The sequence below is a fragment of the Erythranthe guttata genome, chromosome 13, assembly GCF_056151865.1.
Source record: "Erythranthe guttata isolate IM_541 chromosome 13, IM_541, whole genome shotgun sequence".
In the NCBI taxonomy this organism is placed as follows: domain Eukaryota; kingdom Viridiplantae; phylum Streptophyta; class Magnoliopsida; order Lamiales; family Phrymaceae; genus Erythranthe; species Erythranthe guttata.
In genome coordinates this window covers 15,050,765-15,069,190 of record NC_142545.1, presented here as the reverse complement: position 1 = coordinate 15,069,190, position 18,426 = coordinate 15,050,765, and the positions used below count along the sequence as shown (strand labels likewise).

The following is an 18,426-nucleotide window of genomic DNA, read 5'->3' as shown; positions in this document are numbered from 1 at the left end:
ATTTTTTTAAAAGTACCCATAACCCTGCTTTTTTAATTTTAGTTCATTTTCCGAAATTTTCACAAACACCCCCAACTTTTAGAAATAAGCATTTAAAACTAACTTAAATCACAATCACTTACTTTTGCTTTTAAATAATCATTTGCAAATACCACCTAAAATAGATTAAACAGGTACATGAGTGCTTTTAAAATTATAGCTTAAAGCAGCTTATTTTAAGAGAAGCAAAAATAAAAGTTTATTTTGCAAACATCCAAATACAAATTATATACAGAAAAAAACTCATAATCTATTTTTAAAAGCTTTTACAAACACCACCTTAGAGTGCTGACTGTACAATAGTTTGTTGTTTGTTGGACCCAATTCGGGTATGGTTCTTTTGGGCTGGGTTGAGCGGGTCAGGTCAATTGCTATCCTTATAATCTCAAAATTGGAATAGACATATGGGCCGGCCCGTGTGGATTTTGACATTTGGCCCAAATAAAATATTAGAAGTAACCAATTTAGAAATCAAAAGGGCCGTCCCTTTTTTTTTTTTTATTTTTTATTTTTTATAATTTGACTTAATATATATATTTTTAAATCATTTTCGAGAATTACAACCAAAATGATGCATAATTTTATAATATTTAAAAAAAAAAAAATAGATTTTTAGGGTAGATGAATTGTTATGGTGATGGAGGGCCCCGACTTGGGGTCACATTTGTCAATATATAATTATAAAAAAAATAAAAGAAAAGGAGCACTAGTCTATGCCGTCCCATTTATTCAGTGCTCCATAGTCAACATGTAGGGTTAAAATATAAAAGTCTACAAAAATGTCTCTATAGTAAAAAATATGGGGGGCCATGGCCTCCTACACATCTCTCAAATTCCTTTTATTTTATATAGAAATATATTTAAAAAAAAATTCACATATAATAGCATCAACAGCTCTACTATAATATTTTTTAATTTATTTGACCACCTCGAACTTAAAATTCTGATTATGCAAGTGCATATACCGGTTTTCAATAATTTTGTAACTAAATGTTCCATCTGATTTTTTTTTTTTTTTTAAATAGAGATATTTTGTTATGAAAATACAAATCTAGACTCCGATCCCATTGTATAATCATGTTTAAAATTTTAAATAATGGAAAAGAAGAATATGAGGTGTAATTGTCAACATTTAAGAGATGTATTCAAGAATCACCGTAACGACGACGTTTGGATTTTAGGTGATTATTTTAATTGGTCCAGTCCAAATCATAATGAAGCCTCAATTATTATTGTTATTTATTATTAGGGTGAAGGTAATAATCATTTATAAATAACCCTCCACCATATAATATTCTGTTTCGTGAAATATATGTATATATGATTGCATTAATTTGTTAGGCATGTGTGCAGGTAAAGATCGAACTACTCTTTGTTAAAGATTCCAATTCATTGCCAATTATATTCCCAACCATTATACTAGTACACTAGTACGTACTATACCAGAATTTTCTTTTTTTTCCTTCTTATTTAATCAATTTAATTAATATCCTGCACCACATGCATAAATACATATTTATACTTTACATTTAGATATTGAATTTTCTTATGTCGTCTGTTTAAATTTTCAATTCCAATTTGGTATCTTTGTTACGTTACATAGGGTGAAAGTTGGATGGATCGGATCGAAATTAGTTTTTCCGAAAAATTTCCAACAAATTTCTGAAGTACAAAATCAATTCCAATTCCAAAATTTTCGAAATCCAAAAATTCATTCCAATTTCAAAAGGCCGGAAATTTCGGAATTTTGGAAAAAATCAGAAATCACATAAACTTTAAAATGTCAAAACTTAGCCGAATTTCTAAAAATGTTCATATTTTTTCAAAAATAAGAACATCCACGTCGATAAAAGTAAAACTAATAACTACTAAATTTTAGTTCAAAAATAAAAATAAAAATAAACACAACATAATATCCAATAAACCTTCTAACAACAATTTATTATGTCAAAATTCTAAAACAAAATTTATATGTGTATTTTTCGGAAAATAACTATTATATAATATATATTACTTATAGGTGTATTTTTCGGAAAAAAATCGGAATTTTTCGGAATTAATTTCGGAAATAAATCGGATTGGAAATCGGAAATACCATATTTATTTTATATAATTCCAATTCCAATTAAAAATAAAAAATCGGAAAAATTCGGAAACCAGAATTTCGATAGTCGGAATGAAAAAAGTTGTTCCAAAATCGGAACTTTTCGAATCAGAACTGACGGAAATTGAAAATTCCGTTCCAACTTGCACCCTATTGATTACATATGCAAACACGCTTCTTGTTAATCTTTGAGTATATATATATTTATTTATTTATGCCATGAAATACAAAAATATTGGCAACATAAGTAATTAATACATAAATTAATAGTACAACAAGAACTGCTCATGCATGCATGCATGCATATTCTAATAGTGTCTTTCTATTGCTAAAAGATCAAGTACTTGCAAGATCTCACTCCTATATATGCTCTGATCAAGCATATATACACAGTCAGATTTCGAGTACTCGGCCTTTTCTCCGAAAATATATATATACTTAATTAAATTATAATATATATATATATATATATATATATATATATATATATATATATATATATATATATATATATATATATATATATATATATATATATATATATATATATATATATGGATATATCATATTGCAGTTGATGATGAATGGGGAGTAGTTAAAGCAAGAGAAAGCTTTGTGTTAATATCTTTGTAGTACTCCTTCCCGCCTTTATTATAACTGCAACCATTTTGATCGTTCTTATTAATGCTTAACCCGAGGCTCAGGCTCAGCTGCAAATCCGCAGAAATAAATCGTTCTTTACTAGTAGTAGTTTTCTTCTCCTCGTCGTCGTTCATCTGTTCGTTAAACGCGACCCCATTAATAATTAACTCGTTAATCATCTCTGCTAATCAATTTCTTGAAGTAAATTACCTGATTAATAAGCCTCAAAGGATGATCATCAAGATCGAATGGCGGCTTAGAGTTCTGTTGATGATATCGATGATTATCCCTGTCAATTGAAACATTCCAACGTGGTTGTTGTCGTAAATTTTGTGAGAGAGAGCTCGTTCGATGATGATTATATGAAGACCACTGATTCTGATATCTATGTATTATATATTTACCAACAACAAAAAAAAAAAGATTAGAGAGTAATAATTAGATCATGATCATTATTTTATATATTTAGTGATGATAAAACTTGTGATAATTAACCTGGAAGATAGGGGTTTGATCTCATAGGAAATACGATCGGATTTAGGGTTTTGGGGAAAAAGAATATTCTTGGTATCGGCCTGAGTATTAATCGAATTCCTTGCAAAAACAATGCCGCCATTCTCCAACTTCAACTGATGAATATTAGGGCTGCAATATTTGTTGAATGTAGTTGCAGATAGCTGGTAGTTTCTCCCTTGAATGTAATGGTGCCTATTCACTTGCCTTATTACTGTTATCACATGGATTAATTATTAATGAAACATATTCATATATATATATATATATATATATATATATATATATATATATATATATATATATATATATATATATTCCAGTTATATGTATATATCAATTGATTGAATGAGCATGGTACATAATTTTAAAAGGAGAAAATTAAACAGGTTATCAGAAACATCGTACCTCGTCCAGATTCGTCGAGTTTCTTACTCCTATACATCTGATCAAATTACCGTTAATTAATTAATAAAGAATATAATATATATAATTAATCAGCAAAGATATGTTTAAATACAACACTAGTTCTAATTAAATTACAATGTATGAAAATAATAGTGCAACCACCTGTAGGTGACTTTTGACATGAGAGATACCAAGTCCTCTCACATTCATCAATTGAAGCACTGCTTTTGGAGTGGCTCCTGGGAAATATTAAATATTAAATATATATAATGAGCATGAATTCGACAAATAAACGAAGAATTATACTCGTTAGTTTCATTAATTAATTTATATTGAGATATATTAATATAAAGTTTTATATGAAAACTTACTTTCTTGACCACCGAGTCTCTCGATAGCATGAACAAACGAGAGATGGAGATCCGGGGTCCACCTAAGCCTCGGCATTTTGGATCGAACATAATTACGAACCGCACTCTTCTTCTTCTTCATCTCCATCTTCTCTTCTTCTCTCATGAGATTCAAATGATCTGCCGAATATTTCTCGTCTAATTTCTTTTGTTCATCAATATAATTAATGGTGGCATCTCCCACAGTTAAATTAACGCTGCTAGCTTCTTCGTTCAAATCAATCGAAGAACTATTACCACTACCCGAGGAATTAGCTGATAATATGTTTTCATCAATATTTATCTCTCCTCCACTAATATTATTCATCGTCTTTTGATCAATATTTTCACCCATATATATGGCTGTACAAAATGATGATCATTAGTTTTAAATGTTCTCAACCTGCAAAATAAATAGGAATTAGATAAGAATTTAAAACACAAATGAGAAACAAAGGCATATTATTTAATTACAATTATTTATATTGGGAAAGAGAGTTAGCTGGATTGAATTAAATGCTGCTACTAATTAATTAAATTAAAGTTTTTTCATGATTGCAAAACTGTGATTGGTGGAATGCAGCCCAGATTGGTTAGCTTGCTAATTACGTTATTGGAAAGAGAGTTTATTCATTTTTTGGGGACTTCAATTTTTTAAATCAGAAAATATATATATAAAATTGCAGAAAATAAACAAATAATAGAAGAAATTAAAATTAAAAGAAACGGATGGACGCATGTGCATTCTCAGTATTTAAAAGGTGTCTTAATTGTTAATTAGCCAATTACATATATCAGTAATTAATTAGTTAATACTATGACAACCAAATTAAATTAGGATAGTTGATCATAGTTAGAACTTCTATTACACCATATCTCTAGGGTTTGTTAAGAAAAATAAAATAAAATGGAAGATTGCTGTTGGTATTTTATCGACAAAGCTTCTCATATATATTAAGATAAAAGTTATATATATATATATACCACAGAGAGAGCACCATGGCCCTGCAGCATCATATATATATATATACAAACCCTAAGAGAGAGAGAGAGAGAGAGAGAGAGAGAGAGAGAGAGAGAGAGAGAGAGAGAGAGAGAGAGAGAGAGAGAGAGAGAGAGAGAGAGTGGTGTACCTTGAAAGTTTTCGTACAACTATATATATATATATATTAAGATAATTAATTGGCAAACCCTAAAGCACTGTCTTCTAATTATAGTTGCACCAGGTGATCGACGTTTCTCAGCTTCCTCCGTCGATCAACCGTTCATTTTATAAGGATGAAGGTTCCTAATAGATTAACAAGATGAAATATCGACGAGACGATGAATCATGAAGATCGATCACAGGAAAGAGATCGATAATATTCCGGGTGGGGGGCGGGGGTGGAGAAGCGGAGAAGAAAGAAGAATAGTTCTCTTTTATATATTTATTTTGGGATGTTGAGGGTTTTACGATTCATTCAACCATGGAATTTAATTTTAAGGCGACTATTCGTCAGGACTCCATATTTCTTTTTTTCACCTAGACTTTCATGCAGGGGGTTGTTGTTTCTTAATGAGGAATTTTTAAATAATATTAATAAATAAAAATAAAGAAAAAGAAAATTCAACGATGGGCAATCCCACTTGTATAATAATATGCAATAATTCTTTGAATTATAGATACAGATGAGTGTGGTCCCATTGGCTGTTGAGTATCATGTGACTTCCCCAAAGTTATCGATCTCCTCTTTTTCTCCTCCTGTATAAAATCCTTTCCTTTTGACACCTGTCACTCTCTCTCTCTCTCTCTCTCTCTCTCTCTCTCTCTCTCTCTCGTGATTATGTTAATGGTATATATAATTATATATACATTGGGAAGAAATTAATCATATGTTGAAAAAGGATTCCAATCAACATGCAGCTTATATATATTATCCTACCTAAACCAAAGACTTTCTTTCTCCATATATTAATTTTGTATGACTTCAATTATTTTTCTCTGTTCCCATATTTACTTTTTCTTACGATTTTACACTAGGGTCAACATTATTATTCTATACACATGAGACAATATATATATTATAATTAAATAAATTATTTTTTTTGTTTTAACGTGGCTAATTGACGACTATTAATTAATAACAAATGATCTATATTTTTCAAGTCCGATAATATAATGCATGAGAACAAAAGAATATCAACCAACGATGAGCTAATTAATTAATTAGTGTCCTAAAATTGCATGATTATATTCTCTTAACAATTCTTGGATTAATTAGTCTTGTAAATCAGACTCAAAGTAACCTGCAGCTCGCACGTAATTATATTGATCAGCTTCCACTCTTCTCTTGCCAAGTGGACCAGCATTTTCGTAAGAGATTGGAGATCAAACTAACGATTAGTCTGAAAAGCGTGATACTAAATTCGAGATTGATTGTTTCAGGCTTAATTAGTTCGATTACGAATCATTTTCTGAATTAGTTCCAAATTTTTAATCTGGTATATATATATTTAATGAAAATGAGTACTTATAACCGAATTAACATCGGGCAGCCTAGCTAGGAGCACTTAATTGTTCATTAAAACTGTGATTATCGGTTTAATTAATTTGGATAATATACATCAAACGTGGCTTCTCAATTGCCATATATTCATATATATATGACATGATTTCCATGTTTTAATTTACGGTTCATCCACCTATAAATTAATTAATTAATTAATTTGCTCCTCAATTTCAAAACCTTTTATGATTAGCGTACGTACCTGGTCCCAAATCCTAATGTCCTAATATAATTATTTAATTATTTAATTATATATATATATATATATATATATATATATATATATATATATATATATATATAATGAATTGAAACTTCAAAATTGTTGCGTGTAACTATGGAATATAGATGAGAATGTAACAGTAATAAATAGTTTGGTCAATTTTGGTGGGAATTTTTGTGTTCAAAATAATCAATATAATTGGGCAAACATCGAATCGACCGTTTCTTGCATGTATGTAAAAATCTGACAATTTTTAACCGACTTTTAATTAAGTACACACACATACATATTGACTTTTGTATAAACGTAATATATACAAATACAAGCAACCATTTTGGTTACAATATAATCACACAGTACGTAGTTGATAATATGCCTTGTTGGCCATGCATACTCATCACTACGTCATTACAACGATTAAATATATATTATATTAATTCTTAATTGGTTTATTATTGTATTCACAGTATGTTGACTAGTTAGAATTTTAATTTAATTTTAAAGAATTGCACCAAGTATTCAAAGAAGCTGGTGACACTAGGAGACAAACACAACTGTCTGCTTGAATTCTTATATCTGCCTACTCTCTCTCTCTCTCTCTCTCTCTCACACACACACATGTAAATTAGTATACAAATTAAATGGATTTTGGATGTTCGAAGACAGACATGCAGAGAGCATTATATCATTGTTTTTTTAATTTTTTTTAATAGATGAATTATATTTTATTCTTTTACTATAAAAGTTATTAAACACAAAAGAAATGGGATTTCGAAACCCTACAAACTTAAATAAATGTAAGTTTTCTTGTCTTATCGTTTGCATGAAGAGTTGACATTAGATCATCGGAATCTTTCATTTCAAAAGAATTTATTCTTACATTGCATGTAATTTTCATGGATGTCGACATTCAACCTAGCACTAATACGTACTAATATATATATATATATATACTTTTTTTTCCCTTCAGAAAAGTAATTACCGGTCTTATAATTGTGCTTCTCATGTCAATTTAGACTCGTAATTACTAACTACGTTGCCTACGATGAGTCAATTTGAAAAAAATAATTGTTTTACTAGTCAAGATTAATTAGTGTATATTACCTCTAATTAATTAATCAATAATATCGAGGAGGCCATTTAATTATAGATGTGGACACCTTTAATTTAGTTTATTGCTAAGATAAACCACTTCGTCGGTCCCCTACCCTGGGTAATATTATATTTATCCAATTGTGCCAATGGTGCATTGTAATATTAAATAATCTACACTAGTATGACAATTTAGGTTTATTCTAATTAATCTACTCCTAATGATTATATAGTAATCAACTTCACCTTGTAACAACATTTTATTGACAAACACCTTAGTAACTTTCAATCACACAATATGTTTATGTATACATTGTTGGATCAAATGAGCATTTTGTCAATCTGACCCATGTTCCAATCCAATTGCCAGCGGTCGTTAGTTCGAATTTGTCATACATAATTAGCCTAATATAATTTACGTCTCTCGTATGGTTTGCAAGTTATTGTACAAATAGTGTATATTTACCTGGTTTTTTATATATTTGCATACAAGAACTATTATAAAGCCCACTATTGGGCCCATTAGCTACATTTGGTGTAAATTGGGCCGGAATTATACAAATTATATCCACACGAACGCTTATTCTATCCACCAAAAAATTAAGAAATTTTTGGATAAATTAATTATGATTAATGTGGGGCCAAGAAATCTGAAACAAGGAGAAAAAGTGGGACCCAGTCAAACTCGGATGCAAAAAGCACGTACTATTACTCCGGGCCCTGCACCACCACCAATTCAGAAAGCTTCGCCGGCGATTAACCGTTTTACCGGCTTACACCGCTCTTCCACGGCCACTTAATCGAACGATTTAAAAAAAAAATGCAAATATTACCTTTCTAATTACATAAAATTAGATGTAATACGAGGGAAAATTACTAAAAATAAAATAAAAAAGAACAGAATTTTGTGGGGTGGCGTCGGGGGGTGTGGGGGGTAGTAGGGGGGGTGGGAGTGGAACAGAACAAACTTCTTTTTTTAGAGAGACAAAAAACAAGAGAGAGAGAAGAGAGAGAGGAGAGAGAGAGAGAGAAGAGAGAGAGAGAGAGTTTCTTCCCCCCACCCCCATTCCCCCTCTTTCAGAGAGATGGTCGAGGAGAGTTTTCATCTCTGAGATCATCCTATCCTGAAAGGGGAAGAAGTCGATCAAGCAAATCCGCGCACAATTTCTCCTTCGTCTCTTCAATCGTAATTCATCTACATTCTTCTCTGCTACAATTTTCTGTTTCCGAACCACAATTTTCCCACCCATCATCATCGTCAACCTTTTCCCCACCCTCTGCATTTTCTCTCGTAACACAGGATCTCGAGAAAGGATCGATTGCAAAATACATTATTTCTACCCCCGGAATTACGCCGCAGATTGTAGGGCATTGCATTGCAAATTGACCTCCCCAAAATTTTTTTTTGTCCTCCGGTGAGTTTTTTTTTTTTACATTCCATGCACCTTTTCTTTTCTCGTTGGTAGCTTATTCATAAGGTTATTTTTTTAGAATGTTTTTTTTTTTTTTTTTTACGATTTTAATAACCAATGTTGGTTTCTGTTATTATAATGTTTTTTTTTTATTTGCATGTATTTTCAGATAAAAATCGAAATCTCGAGATAGATAAATTCAGCCGGGTTATGCAGTTGTTGGTGAAAAGCGTGGTGTTATAGCCAAACTAAAAGCTGGTTGAAGATGAGAGACCCCAATTTTGCTAATAGTTTAAAGGGGGCTGATATGTTAACTTTTGCTTGCTAAGTAGTTTGTGCCTAGTGGCTTAGTAGTGATTTGGTGTATGTACAGTTATCATTGATTAGGTGAAGTGAAGGAATTGTTGGCGTGGTTGTGTTACGTCCGAGTAATTCTAAATTGCTCGGAGGGTTATCGTGCAACTATACAGCTGGATATTTTTTATGTGGCGCCTCTTTATAGATTCCTGCTGGCTGTGTTGGAAGAAACTGTTCAACCTTTGCTCCTCTTCGACAAATGGTTCTGCACACAATGGGGGGTAGATGGACCTCTTGTTTCACGCTTTTGATTCTTGTTGTGGGAGTTCATGGTTGCTCTTCGCTCAATTCTGAAGGTAAAAAAGGACAAACGAAAAAAAAGAAAAAAAGTTTTGAAGTATCTGGTGTGATGCAGTTGACTTGATTAAAAAAAGTATAAATTGGAATGCAGGAACGGCATTGCTTCATTTCCGAGCAAAGGTGGAATTTGATCCATCAGGAGCTTTAGCAAATTGGAATGCTAATGATTGCGACCCTTGCATGTGGTCAGGAGTTGAATGTCTAGACGGTCAAGTGGTTATGCTGTAAGTCCGATTATACACGGATATTATTATCCGCCAAATTTATGAGATTTTTCGTTGATGGATAATCGGTATATTCCCTAATTCGTAAAATTCTATTTATTATACAGAAATCTAACTGGACTTTATTTGGAGGGAGTACTAGCACCAGAGCTTGGAAACCTTGCCCATTTAAAATTTCTGTGAGTGTCAACTTTGTTTCGGTGCACTAGTTATCTGGCATTTATGAAGTACTCTCGATGGTTTCTGTTTCCTTTTCAACGTTAAAAATCACATGGCTTCGTCGTCTTAAATTTATTGGTTTCCATCTTTCAGTAAATGTCGTTTTTATGAATAACCTTGATTGATGTTTTCTTATTGTCTCACAAGTGACCTATCCAAAAACCACCTTTTCGGCACAATACCACCACAGTTTGGACAGCTTAGAGCACTGGAAGTGCTGGATGTGAGGGATAATAGCTTGAGTGGAACAGTTCCTTCAGAATTAGGAGAGTTGCATTCCCTAAAACGATTGTAAGTATAAATTTCCGATGTTCATGTTTCTTGATGCAATATTATTATCTCAGCTGATACATATACTTCCTTTCTAGATTGCTTCGTAGCAATAGATTCGAAGGAAGGATTCCTGTGGAGATTGAGAAGCTTTGTATGCTAACTGATTTGCAGTTCGATAATATCTCTACCAGTGCTGCTCCTGCTGAAATCGGTTGTGTAAATAGAAAATTTGGCCACTGGTAAGATAACTGCTTAAAATCTCATCATTTATGAATATTCAATTGTTTTTCCATGGATATATTGGAAACTTTCTTCTTGATGCTTTCAACGCCCGTGTTCTTTTCTATTCATTTACAATTGTCTGCTATTTTCCGGGTTTTTTTTTAATAATATATAATGCATGCCTTGAGCAGCCTCTGGCAGGGACAATCGAGGAAAGCAGAACGGAGCATAATTCATTACCTTAAACTGCTGGCACAGTAAGCAATACTATATATTTTTTTCAATCACTTTGTTCTATTCATCATTTTCATGCTAACAGGTGACTACGTATATTTTTACCTTTTGTTGAAGGTTGAAGTTTCCAAGCGACATGTCACACAACCATGGTAATAATGACTGCAGCAATCTAACAGGTGACCGAGGGCACTTTTTTCTATATTATTTATTTCTTAATCCGATGATGCGCCATGGATATATGACTTTCTCTTGCATTTGCTAGATTCACCCGATGCAGGTGTGATTCGGAACGTAGACATGCACGTAACTAATGTACGCCGCATCCTGGACGAACAATCCAGTAGTAACCTTGTTGCTGTTCCTCCCAACATCCCGGTCCCACCTCCGACGGGAGCTTTCATTTCTCTTCCAAGCAGAAGTAGTGGGTCATTTCCTGCTATACCGAATGCGAAGAAACTTTCTCCTTTGCCTATACCATCACCGACTTCAGGAGAAGAGAATATGCCTCGTGGGAGTCAATCAAACGATAATCAGTCATCTGCTGCTGGAAATTCTGGGAATTCGCTGAAGCTTATAATTGGAATATCGGCTGCAGTTTTCTTGCTCATTGTTTTGGCAGCTATATTTGCCATCTTCAGATGTAGAGCAGCTAGAACAATTGGTCCTTGGAAGACTGGATTGAGTGGACAGTTGCAGAAAGCTTTTATTACAGGTATGCTTTCCAAAAATGTGACAGATTTAATATAGTTCGATTTAGTTGGAATTTTTTTTTTCTTTCTAAATTTTGTTTGTTCATGTATTTCGTTTATTTGTAGGTGTCCCTAAGTTGAACAGAGGTGAGCTAGAAACTGCATGTGAGGATTTCAGTAATATTATATATACCCATGATGGTGTGGCCACGTTATACAAGGGAACTCTATCAAGTGGAGTAGAGATTGCTGTTGTTTCAACTGCTATAGGTTTTTTAAATGAATGGTCAAACCGCGCGGAATTAACATTCAGGAAGAAGGTTAGATGTTCTGTATCCCATATTGCAAGGTTTATTACTTACAAAACTCTTATCCTACAAGCATTCGTTTTTCTTTTGCTACAACTGTAGATTGATAGCTTGTCTCGAGTGAATCACAAGAACTACGTTAATCTTATCGGCTACTGCTCGGAAGATGTACCTTTCACTAGAATGATGGTTTTTGAGTACGCTCCAAATGGCTCTCTCTTTGAGCATTTGCACAGTAAGTTTTGGCGGTGACATAAGTTCAATACATAATGCGATTTATTTTCGTTTTTTCTATAATTGTAACAAGATTTAATATTTATTCTGTTTGTTTATTTCAGTTAAAGAACTCGAACACCTTGACTGGAGCGCAAGGATGAGGATAATCATGGGGACTGCTTATTGCCTTCAGTACATGCACGATCTCACTCCACCAATCGCGCATGTCAACTTGACTTCGAAAGACATATTCTTGACAGACGATTATGCTGCTAAAGTAAGCTTTAGTTCTCTAAATGAATTCTTATCAATAGTATTAATTGTTAAATATTGGTTTAACAGTGGAAATTTTTTATCGTTTACAGATTGCGGATGTATCTTTCTGGGCCGAACTCATAGCCAAATCGAAGAATCCTTCCGAAACCGACTCGGAGCATTCTGATGTGCCTTTGGAAACAAATGTTCGCAGTTTTGGAATCCTTTTGATCGAAATAATTTCCGGAAAACTCGCTTGCGTAGAAGGGCAAGGCAAACTAGTAAATTGGGTAAATATAATCTATCTACTAATTTACTGTTATTACTCAGAATGTGTTGAATGTATTGAATTATTGTCAGGCTGCTCAGTACTTGAACGATAAGGCGACCATAAAAAACTTGATCGATCCAAGTTTAGCGTCTTTTAAGGAAAACGAGCTAGAAACTGTGTGCGACGTAATACAGAGTTGCATCGAAGAAGATTGGAGGAAAAGACCTCCGATGAAAGAAGTGATTCCGAAATTGAGACAAGCCATTGATATATCAGCCGAAGCAGCAACCCCGAGGCTATCTCCACTTTGGTGGGCCGAACTCGAGATATTATCGGCAGAGGCCGCTTGATTGATTCTAGCGCGCGTGCAAATTGCAATGTAAGTCAGTTCATATCCACCCTTCAATTCATTACAAACCTCTCTAAATCAAGATTTGTAACTATATTATTTTATTCTTTGAATTATATATATATGTGAAAAAGCTGAATGATAAGAATATTGAAAGGTTGAAGTACAATACTAGAGAGCACGAAGTGATGAAGGTACAACAATGTGAAATATTTTTTTGTTGCGTGGGATCAAATCAAAATCAAAATCAAAGTGGATTAGAGAAGGGATGATCGCAATTGTAGCAATGTGCCTTCGACCTCAGGGAAGATAATGTATGGCTTAATGCAGACTAGGAAATCCTTTTTTTTTTTATTTATAGAAAATTGATGATTACCTGTCCAAAAGTTACTGTTTTGTTTTTTCTTTTTTTCTTTTTTTAATAAGATGTTAGATTTTATTTTGAAATTATAAGCCTTTTAATTTCTTCTTCTTCATTCTTCTTCTTCTCCTCTATCAACTTGCAATCATCTCACGACCATGTTAAAAAAAACAAAAAATGATTAAAAATTCTGGGAGGAGTGGTGTTTTGTGAAAAGATGACGTGGCAAATCCCTTAAAATCAATTCATGTTTTATTTTAAGCACAAAGACGTCACTCTCTCATCAATTGATTTGCTTATATCCAAATGACGTCTGACATGTATTCCTGCATGCATAATTAAGAAACAACGAATTAACGGATATTTCCATACATATAAACTAAATTTAGAAATAATAACAAATAATTCAAAAATTCAAAAAAATTAATATATATACTATTTAAAAAATATAGTAAAAACCGGAATTAATTCACTGTATTATTGAAAGCTTAAAATTGCAGAGAAACACGCATGAGCTATAATAATATTACATAGCAAAGGAACTAGAGGAGTATATTCTTTCTTTCTATAAACCTATCTTAATATAATAATATAGTTATTAAAATAATTGTCATTATTAATGATTACTAATGAGGAGACAATTTTCCTGATTATCGATACGACAGCGTTTATCTCTAATTTCTCCCCATTTTTTCATCTGAATTTGCAGCATGGTATTAGCAGCCAAGAAATCAACGCTCTGCATGGGGTTCAGCACATCCAGCACACCTTTCAAAGTCTTGAGCCTCACGCAATCCGCCATCTTCATCACCTTCTCAAGCCCACACAGCAACCCTTTCACCGCCGCGTTCACCATCTCGTCAACCTGCCCCACCGCCGCCGCGTCCCCCTTCTTCCTCGCCACCCTCTCCAGCCTCGCCAGCTCCACCATCTTCCTGTCGGCCATCGCCACCTGCATCCTCTCCATCTCCCTCTCCACCTTATCCTCCTCCGCCTTCATCCTCACCCTCAAACCCTCGATCCTTTTCACCTGCTCCTCCGTCATCCCCGCCAGGCTCGCCCCTACGCCGGCGGAATGTCCGGCGTCGGCCTTCTTCAGAGACTCAACCAGCCGGAAAGCCATGGAAGGCTTCCAGCCGGTGACCCAAAGATAGGCGTTTTCGAGGGCGGTGAGCCAAAGAGGGGTGAAGAAGGCCAAGACATCGTCGGCGGCGGAAGCCCATTTGACGGTGTAGTACTCCTTGTGGTGGGCGGTGAGTTTAGTAACCACCGCCTCGCACACAGCTTCTTGTGGCTTCTCTTTCGACACCACTAGAAGAAGACGAAGATGCTCCTCAAGCTGAACCACCCATTTCTCGTAGAAATCTGTGAACTCTTGTTCAATTTGGCTTTTCATTTTCTTTTTTTCTTTTCTTTTTTTTTTAATAAATAAAGTATATTTCAAAAGCTAGAGAGAGAATTAATATTAATGGAAATGGAGTTATAACTTGAACACTTTTAAGAGTACATATATGCACACAGTACATATATATATATAGGCAGATACAGTGAAGGTATACCCTGCGTGTAGCAGAGGAAGGGTGTAAAGGTGTTGAGTGTATGTATTTAATTAGGTTGTGTTGTTAGAAGAAGAGAGCTGCCACGTGTATGGCTACGGGTAATGCCACGTTGCATGGACGGTTCCACGAAGGAATTTCGTTCATGCATGCATACATCTGAATTATTAATGAAACTTGTAGCAATTTTTTCTTTTTTCTAATTAAATAAAATAAACTGGGAAATTTATTTGATAATATTCACGTGATGAAGGGCGGTTACGCTGTAGGTAGTTGTACAGAGATAGAATATGCGCGCTAAGATCCGTTGTACCTTTGATGGAGACGAAGAGGCGTTATTTAGTACATGTGGGTTAGTGGTGACGTGTCACGAGGAGAGCCAATGTGGTTCCCACGTGGACAATCTTCACCATCCTTTCAGGTGCCTGTTTCTGCATATATATACCTTAATTAATTAACTAGGTGCATGCATGTACTAGGTACAATATTACCACTTCTTTGCTCCTGTCTGAATACTTAATTCGCATTTATTTTAATTTATTGAATATGCATTAAAGTTTCTGAAACTTTGATAAAAATTAAAAACTAACTAACAAACATAAATTAATGGTCGGTTGGGATACATTTGAATCGGGACTAGTCACTTTTGATCCACTTGCTTTTATGTTAGTCTTGCCCCTTCAAGCATTACTCGGCCGGGTGAAACTACATAGGAAATATGCACCAATTTTCTATTGCATTAATTATTCTACTCTCATTCATTATTTTCTATCTATTCTATTTTTCTTTTATGAAATCTTATTTCTCTATTACTAACAATTAACGTCATTGACATAACAACTGTGTTTTATATTCCAATATGTTCCAAAATAAATCGTAAAAAACGGAATTCTTGAAATTGAAATGATTTTGTACTCGTCTATATTATAAAATGCATAATATTAATATGGAAGTAATTGGAAGTTTAATTTTTGGAATATTGAAAATTAAAATTTAATCGAAAATCGGAAGCTATTATATATTCCCTTACGTTCCAAAAAAAAGAAGAAAAAAAAAAGCGGAAATTTTGAAAATTGGAACTCGAAATTCAAAAAATAAAGATAATGTTCCAATTCCAAATTTAGAAATATTCTGATCAAAATCTGGGGAATTCAGAAGTTCACGAGTTCCAATTTGACAATTTCGACCCCTATTTCAGAATGCTCAATCATTTTATTAATATTAATCAAAATGCTCGAAATAGGCTTCGGCTGGGCTTCAATAATGACGTGGACTAATATATATATATAAATAAATAAATAAAGAAAAGCAGCCCAGCCCGCTGAAATAAATATTTTGGTCCAAAAGGCCCATCAACTCCAATTGTATATTCAGAAAGACAGAAACGCAGCCCTTGACTCCAGTCAAAATTACGTACATTTTGGGGGATGTTGTTTGTAATCTAGGGTTTTTGAAATCTGTGATCTGGGTTTGTGCTATCCAATCTCTCGATCAAACGACTTCAGCTTCACAAAGTTGGTGATTTACGTAAGTACGCTGCTAACATTGCGATAATTTCATTTTTTTTTTTTGGGTAGAATTTCGGGCTGTAAGTATGCATGTTTTGATAATGTCGTTTTTCATGATTTTCGCATGGAATTGTTTGAACGATGAAGATGTTCTGAGTTCTTCGGATAGAATCACCTCATTTTTTTTTTAAATGGACTGTGTCGGTAGATTCGTATGGCCTTGATTTTTCTGTTTCAAGATTTAGATTCGCAAATGTATTGTTCGAACAATATTTTTTGATTCTAGTTTAAATTTTACATGATGTGCTTTCTTCCTCGCAATGCCATGGTTAACTAGGGTTTATGGTGTTCTTGCAAGTAATACAGCCAGTTTGTTCGTAACAGTATTATCGAGAAAATTTCGGATTATGGGTAATAGGTCTCTGTTATTGATTTTGTCTCTGCTTCTATGCTATTGTAGGCTGATCGAAGATTTATTCATCCTATTGATAATCAATGGACGACAACTCTCTCTCGAAGGGGAAAAAATCAGAAGCTATACGTAAAAGTAATTCTTTAGATAAATTAGGCACTAGCTTCTCCGGTAAGGTAAAAATCAATGATGTGCCGGAATATTCTGTTGATTTCTCAGATGAGGAGGAGGAGGAGGAAGAAGAAGAAGAAGAAGATGATTTCTCAGATGAAGATTTATTGGCTCAAATGGGTTACGGAAAATCAGAACCAGAAACAAATGTAATAAAGGATCCCCAGATTTCATCGGAAGAAGAAGAAGAAGACGAGGAGGAGGAAGGTGGTTTATCGGAAGAATCATTCTTGGCACAAATGGGCTATCTAAAGAACGAACCAGTCATACACGAACCAATCACTACACCAACGGCTAGTTTAAATCTTGTCTCTGCTTTTAAAGGGAGCCGCGAGAAAGAAGGTAGGGCCGTTAAGGAAGCCCGTGTGTCGTGGAGCCCAGATGTATACGATCCACCTCCTACGTCCGACGACCATTTCACTACGAGCAAGACTGAGAGGCATAAAAACGAGCACAAGGTGAAGGGTGTGGCTGGAAAGAACAGGCAAAAGACAGGTGGCAAACGAGAGGGAGGAGCGAGTGCGGATGTAGGAGAAGGAAGTAGTAAAGGTGGTAAAGGTGGAGGGAGCAAAGGGAAATTCAAGGAGAAAAAACCGATTGAGAAGAAGGCGGTTGATAAGAAACAGGCGAAGAAGCATGGCCGTGGTGCTAGCAAGCACTCCGGTTTTAATGAGGATTAAGTATATTTTTTAATCTCTTTAGCATCAGATGTAAACTGATAATCCTTAATCTCTCTATCTCTCTCTCTAAGTAGAGGTAAATACCACATATATGAAATCCACTATATGTATGACCATCTGTTTTGTTGTTGGTGTACTTCCTGAAAAGTCTAATTGCTTCGTGTAATCAACAATTGACAGTAGATAATCCGAGTTCTTAAGCGCACGAGAAAATGTCCAGCTTGTGCAGATATATCTTATACTACTCGAGTCAGGAGAACGAACTCTACGCGTTAATATTGAGCGCGTATTGACTCTTACGTTGCTCGTTTTTGTTTTGATTTTTATTGGACTTGAACTCGAGATTTTTTTTTCTTTAATGTGATATTTCTAGATCATGGTGCAAAAAAAAAAATGTAAGCAAAACGTTATTCAAACTTTGAAAACTCGATAAAAATGTGAATAGCGCCG

The 18,426-nt window shown here is 34.0% G+C and overlaps 4 protein-coding genes across 9 annotated transcripts; 2 read left to right on the top strand and 2 right to left on the bottom strand.

Annotated features, from left to right (window-relative positions):
- Positions 1–2,685: 2,685 nt before the first annotated feature.
- Positions 2,686–5,357, bottom strand: LOC105968484 (uncharacterized). 2 transcript variants are annotated; one of them, XM_088812079.1, is made up of 7 exons: positions 5,229–5,357; positions 4,078–4,498; positions 3,869–3,945; positions 3,707–3,743; positions 3,281–3,512; positions 2,996–3,170; positions 2,686–2,919 (listed from the first exon to the last, which is right to left on the bottom strand). In XM_088812079.1, the coding sequence occupies exons 2-7, from the start codon at positions 4,448–4,450 to the stop codon at positions 2,707–2,709; spliced, it is 1,107 nt and encodes a 368-aa protein (XP_088668205.1). In that variant the 5' UTR covers positions 4,451–4,498; positions 5,229–5,357; the 3' UTR covers positions 2,686–2,706. The 2 variants fall into 2 exon arrangements, with proteins under 2 accessions (XP_088668205.1, XP_088668206.1); XM_088812080.1 differs by lacking the exon at positions 5,229–5,357 and having other exon boundaries at positions 4,078–4,585.
- A 3,326-nt stretch (positions 5,358–8,683) lies between these two features.
- On the top strand, positions 8,684–13,764 carry LOC105968947 (Leucine-rich repeat protein kinase family protein). 4 transcript variants are annotated; one of them, XM_088827500.1, is made up of 16 exons: positions 8,773–9,142; positions 9,257–9,371; positions 9,538–10,021; positions 10,117–10,249; positions 10,357–10,428; positions 10,616–10,759; positions 10,837–10,980; positions 11,155–11,220; positions 11,315–11,376; positions 11,463–11,912; positions 12,016–12,209; positions 12,300–12,432; positions 12,536–12,690; positions 12,779–12,958; positions 13,029–13,318; positions 13,446–13,764. In XM_088827500.1, the coding sequence occupies exons 3-15, from the start codon at positions 9,925–9,927 to the stop codon at positions 13,287–13,289; spliced, it is 2,091 nt and encodes a 696-aa protein (XP_088683626.1). In that variant the 5' UTR covers positions 8,773–9,142; positions 9,257–9,371; positions 9,538–9,924; the 3' UTR covers positions 13,290–13,318; positions 13,446–13,764. The 4 variants fall into 4 exon arrangements, with proteins under 4 accessions (XP_012849107.2, XP_012849108.2, XP_088683626.1 ...); XM_088827501.1 differs by having other exon boundaries at positions 8,832–9,142; positions 13,423–13,764; XM_012993653.2 differs by having other exon boundaries at positions 8,684–9,371.
- A 337-nt stretch (positions 13,765–14,101) lies between these two features.
- LOC105968541 (protein DOG1-like 4) lies at positions 14,102–15,050 on the bottom strand. Its single transcript, XM_012993172.2, has one exon. The coding sequence runs from the start codon at positions 15,043–15,045 to the stop codon at positions 14,266–14,268; it is 780 nt and encodes a 259-aa protein (XP_012848626.2). The 5' UTR covers positions 15,046–15,050; the 3' UTR covers positions 14,102–14,265.
- A 1,528-nt stretch (positions 15,051–16,578) lies between these two features.
- Positions 16,579–18,318, top strand: LOC105968467 (uncharacterized). Of its 2 annotated transcripts, XR_016035195.1 has the most exons (3): positions 16,579–16,732; positions 17,174–18,190; positions 18,234–18,318. XR_016035195.1 is itself a non-coding variant. In XM_012993101.2 (2 exons), exon 2 carries the CDS (start codon positions 17,209–17,211, stop codon positions 17,974–17,976), a length of 768 nt encoding a protein of 255 aa, XP_012848555.2. In that variant the 5' UTR covers positions 16,579–16,732; positions 17,174–17,208; the 3' UTR covers positions 17,977–18,318. The 2 variants fall into 2 exon arrangements, 1 of the variants encoding a protein (XP_012848555.2); XM_012993101.2 differs by having other exon boundaries at positions 17,174–18,318.
- The last annotated feature ends 108 nt before the right edge of the window (positions 18,319–18,426 follow it).

Excerpts from the sequence above, each read along its gene's own strand:
- LOC105968484 (XM_088812079.1), bottom strand. The coding sequence starts at position 4,450 with ATGGGTGAAAATATTGATCAAAAGACGATGAATAATATTAGTGGAGGA. Across the intron at positions 3,513-3,706 it reads ACTCGACGAATCTGGACGAG|TAATAAGGCAAGTGAATAGG; the intron begins GTACGATGTTTC and ends ATGTGATAACAG. Across the intron at positions 3,171-3,280 it reads ATCAAACCCCTATCTTCCAG|ATATCAGAATCAGTGGTCTT; the intron begins GTTAATTATCAC and ends TATAATACATAG.
- LOC105968467 (XM_012993101.2), top strand. The coding sequence starts at position 17,209 with ATGGACGACAACTCTCTCTCGAAGGGGAAAAAATCAGAAGCTATACGT.
- LOC105968541 (XM_012993172.2), bottom strand. The coding sequence starts at position 15,045 with ATGAAAAGCCAAATTGAACAAGAGTTCACAGATTTCTACGAGAAATGG.
- LOC105968947 (XM_012993653.2), top strand. The coding sequence starts at position 9,925 with ATGGTTCTGCACACAATGGGGGGTAGATGGACCTCTTGTTTCACGCTT. Across the intron at positions 10,981-11,154 it reads AATAGAAAATTTGGCCACTG|CCTCTGGCAGGGACAATCGA; the intron begins GTAAGATAACTG and ends TGCCTTGAGCAG. Across the intron at positions 11,221-11,314 it reads TACCTTAAACTGCTGGCACA|GTTGAAGTTTCCAAGCGACA; the intron begins GTAAGCAATACT and ends CTTTTGTTGAAG.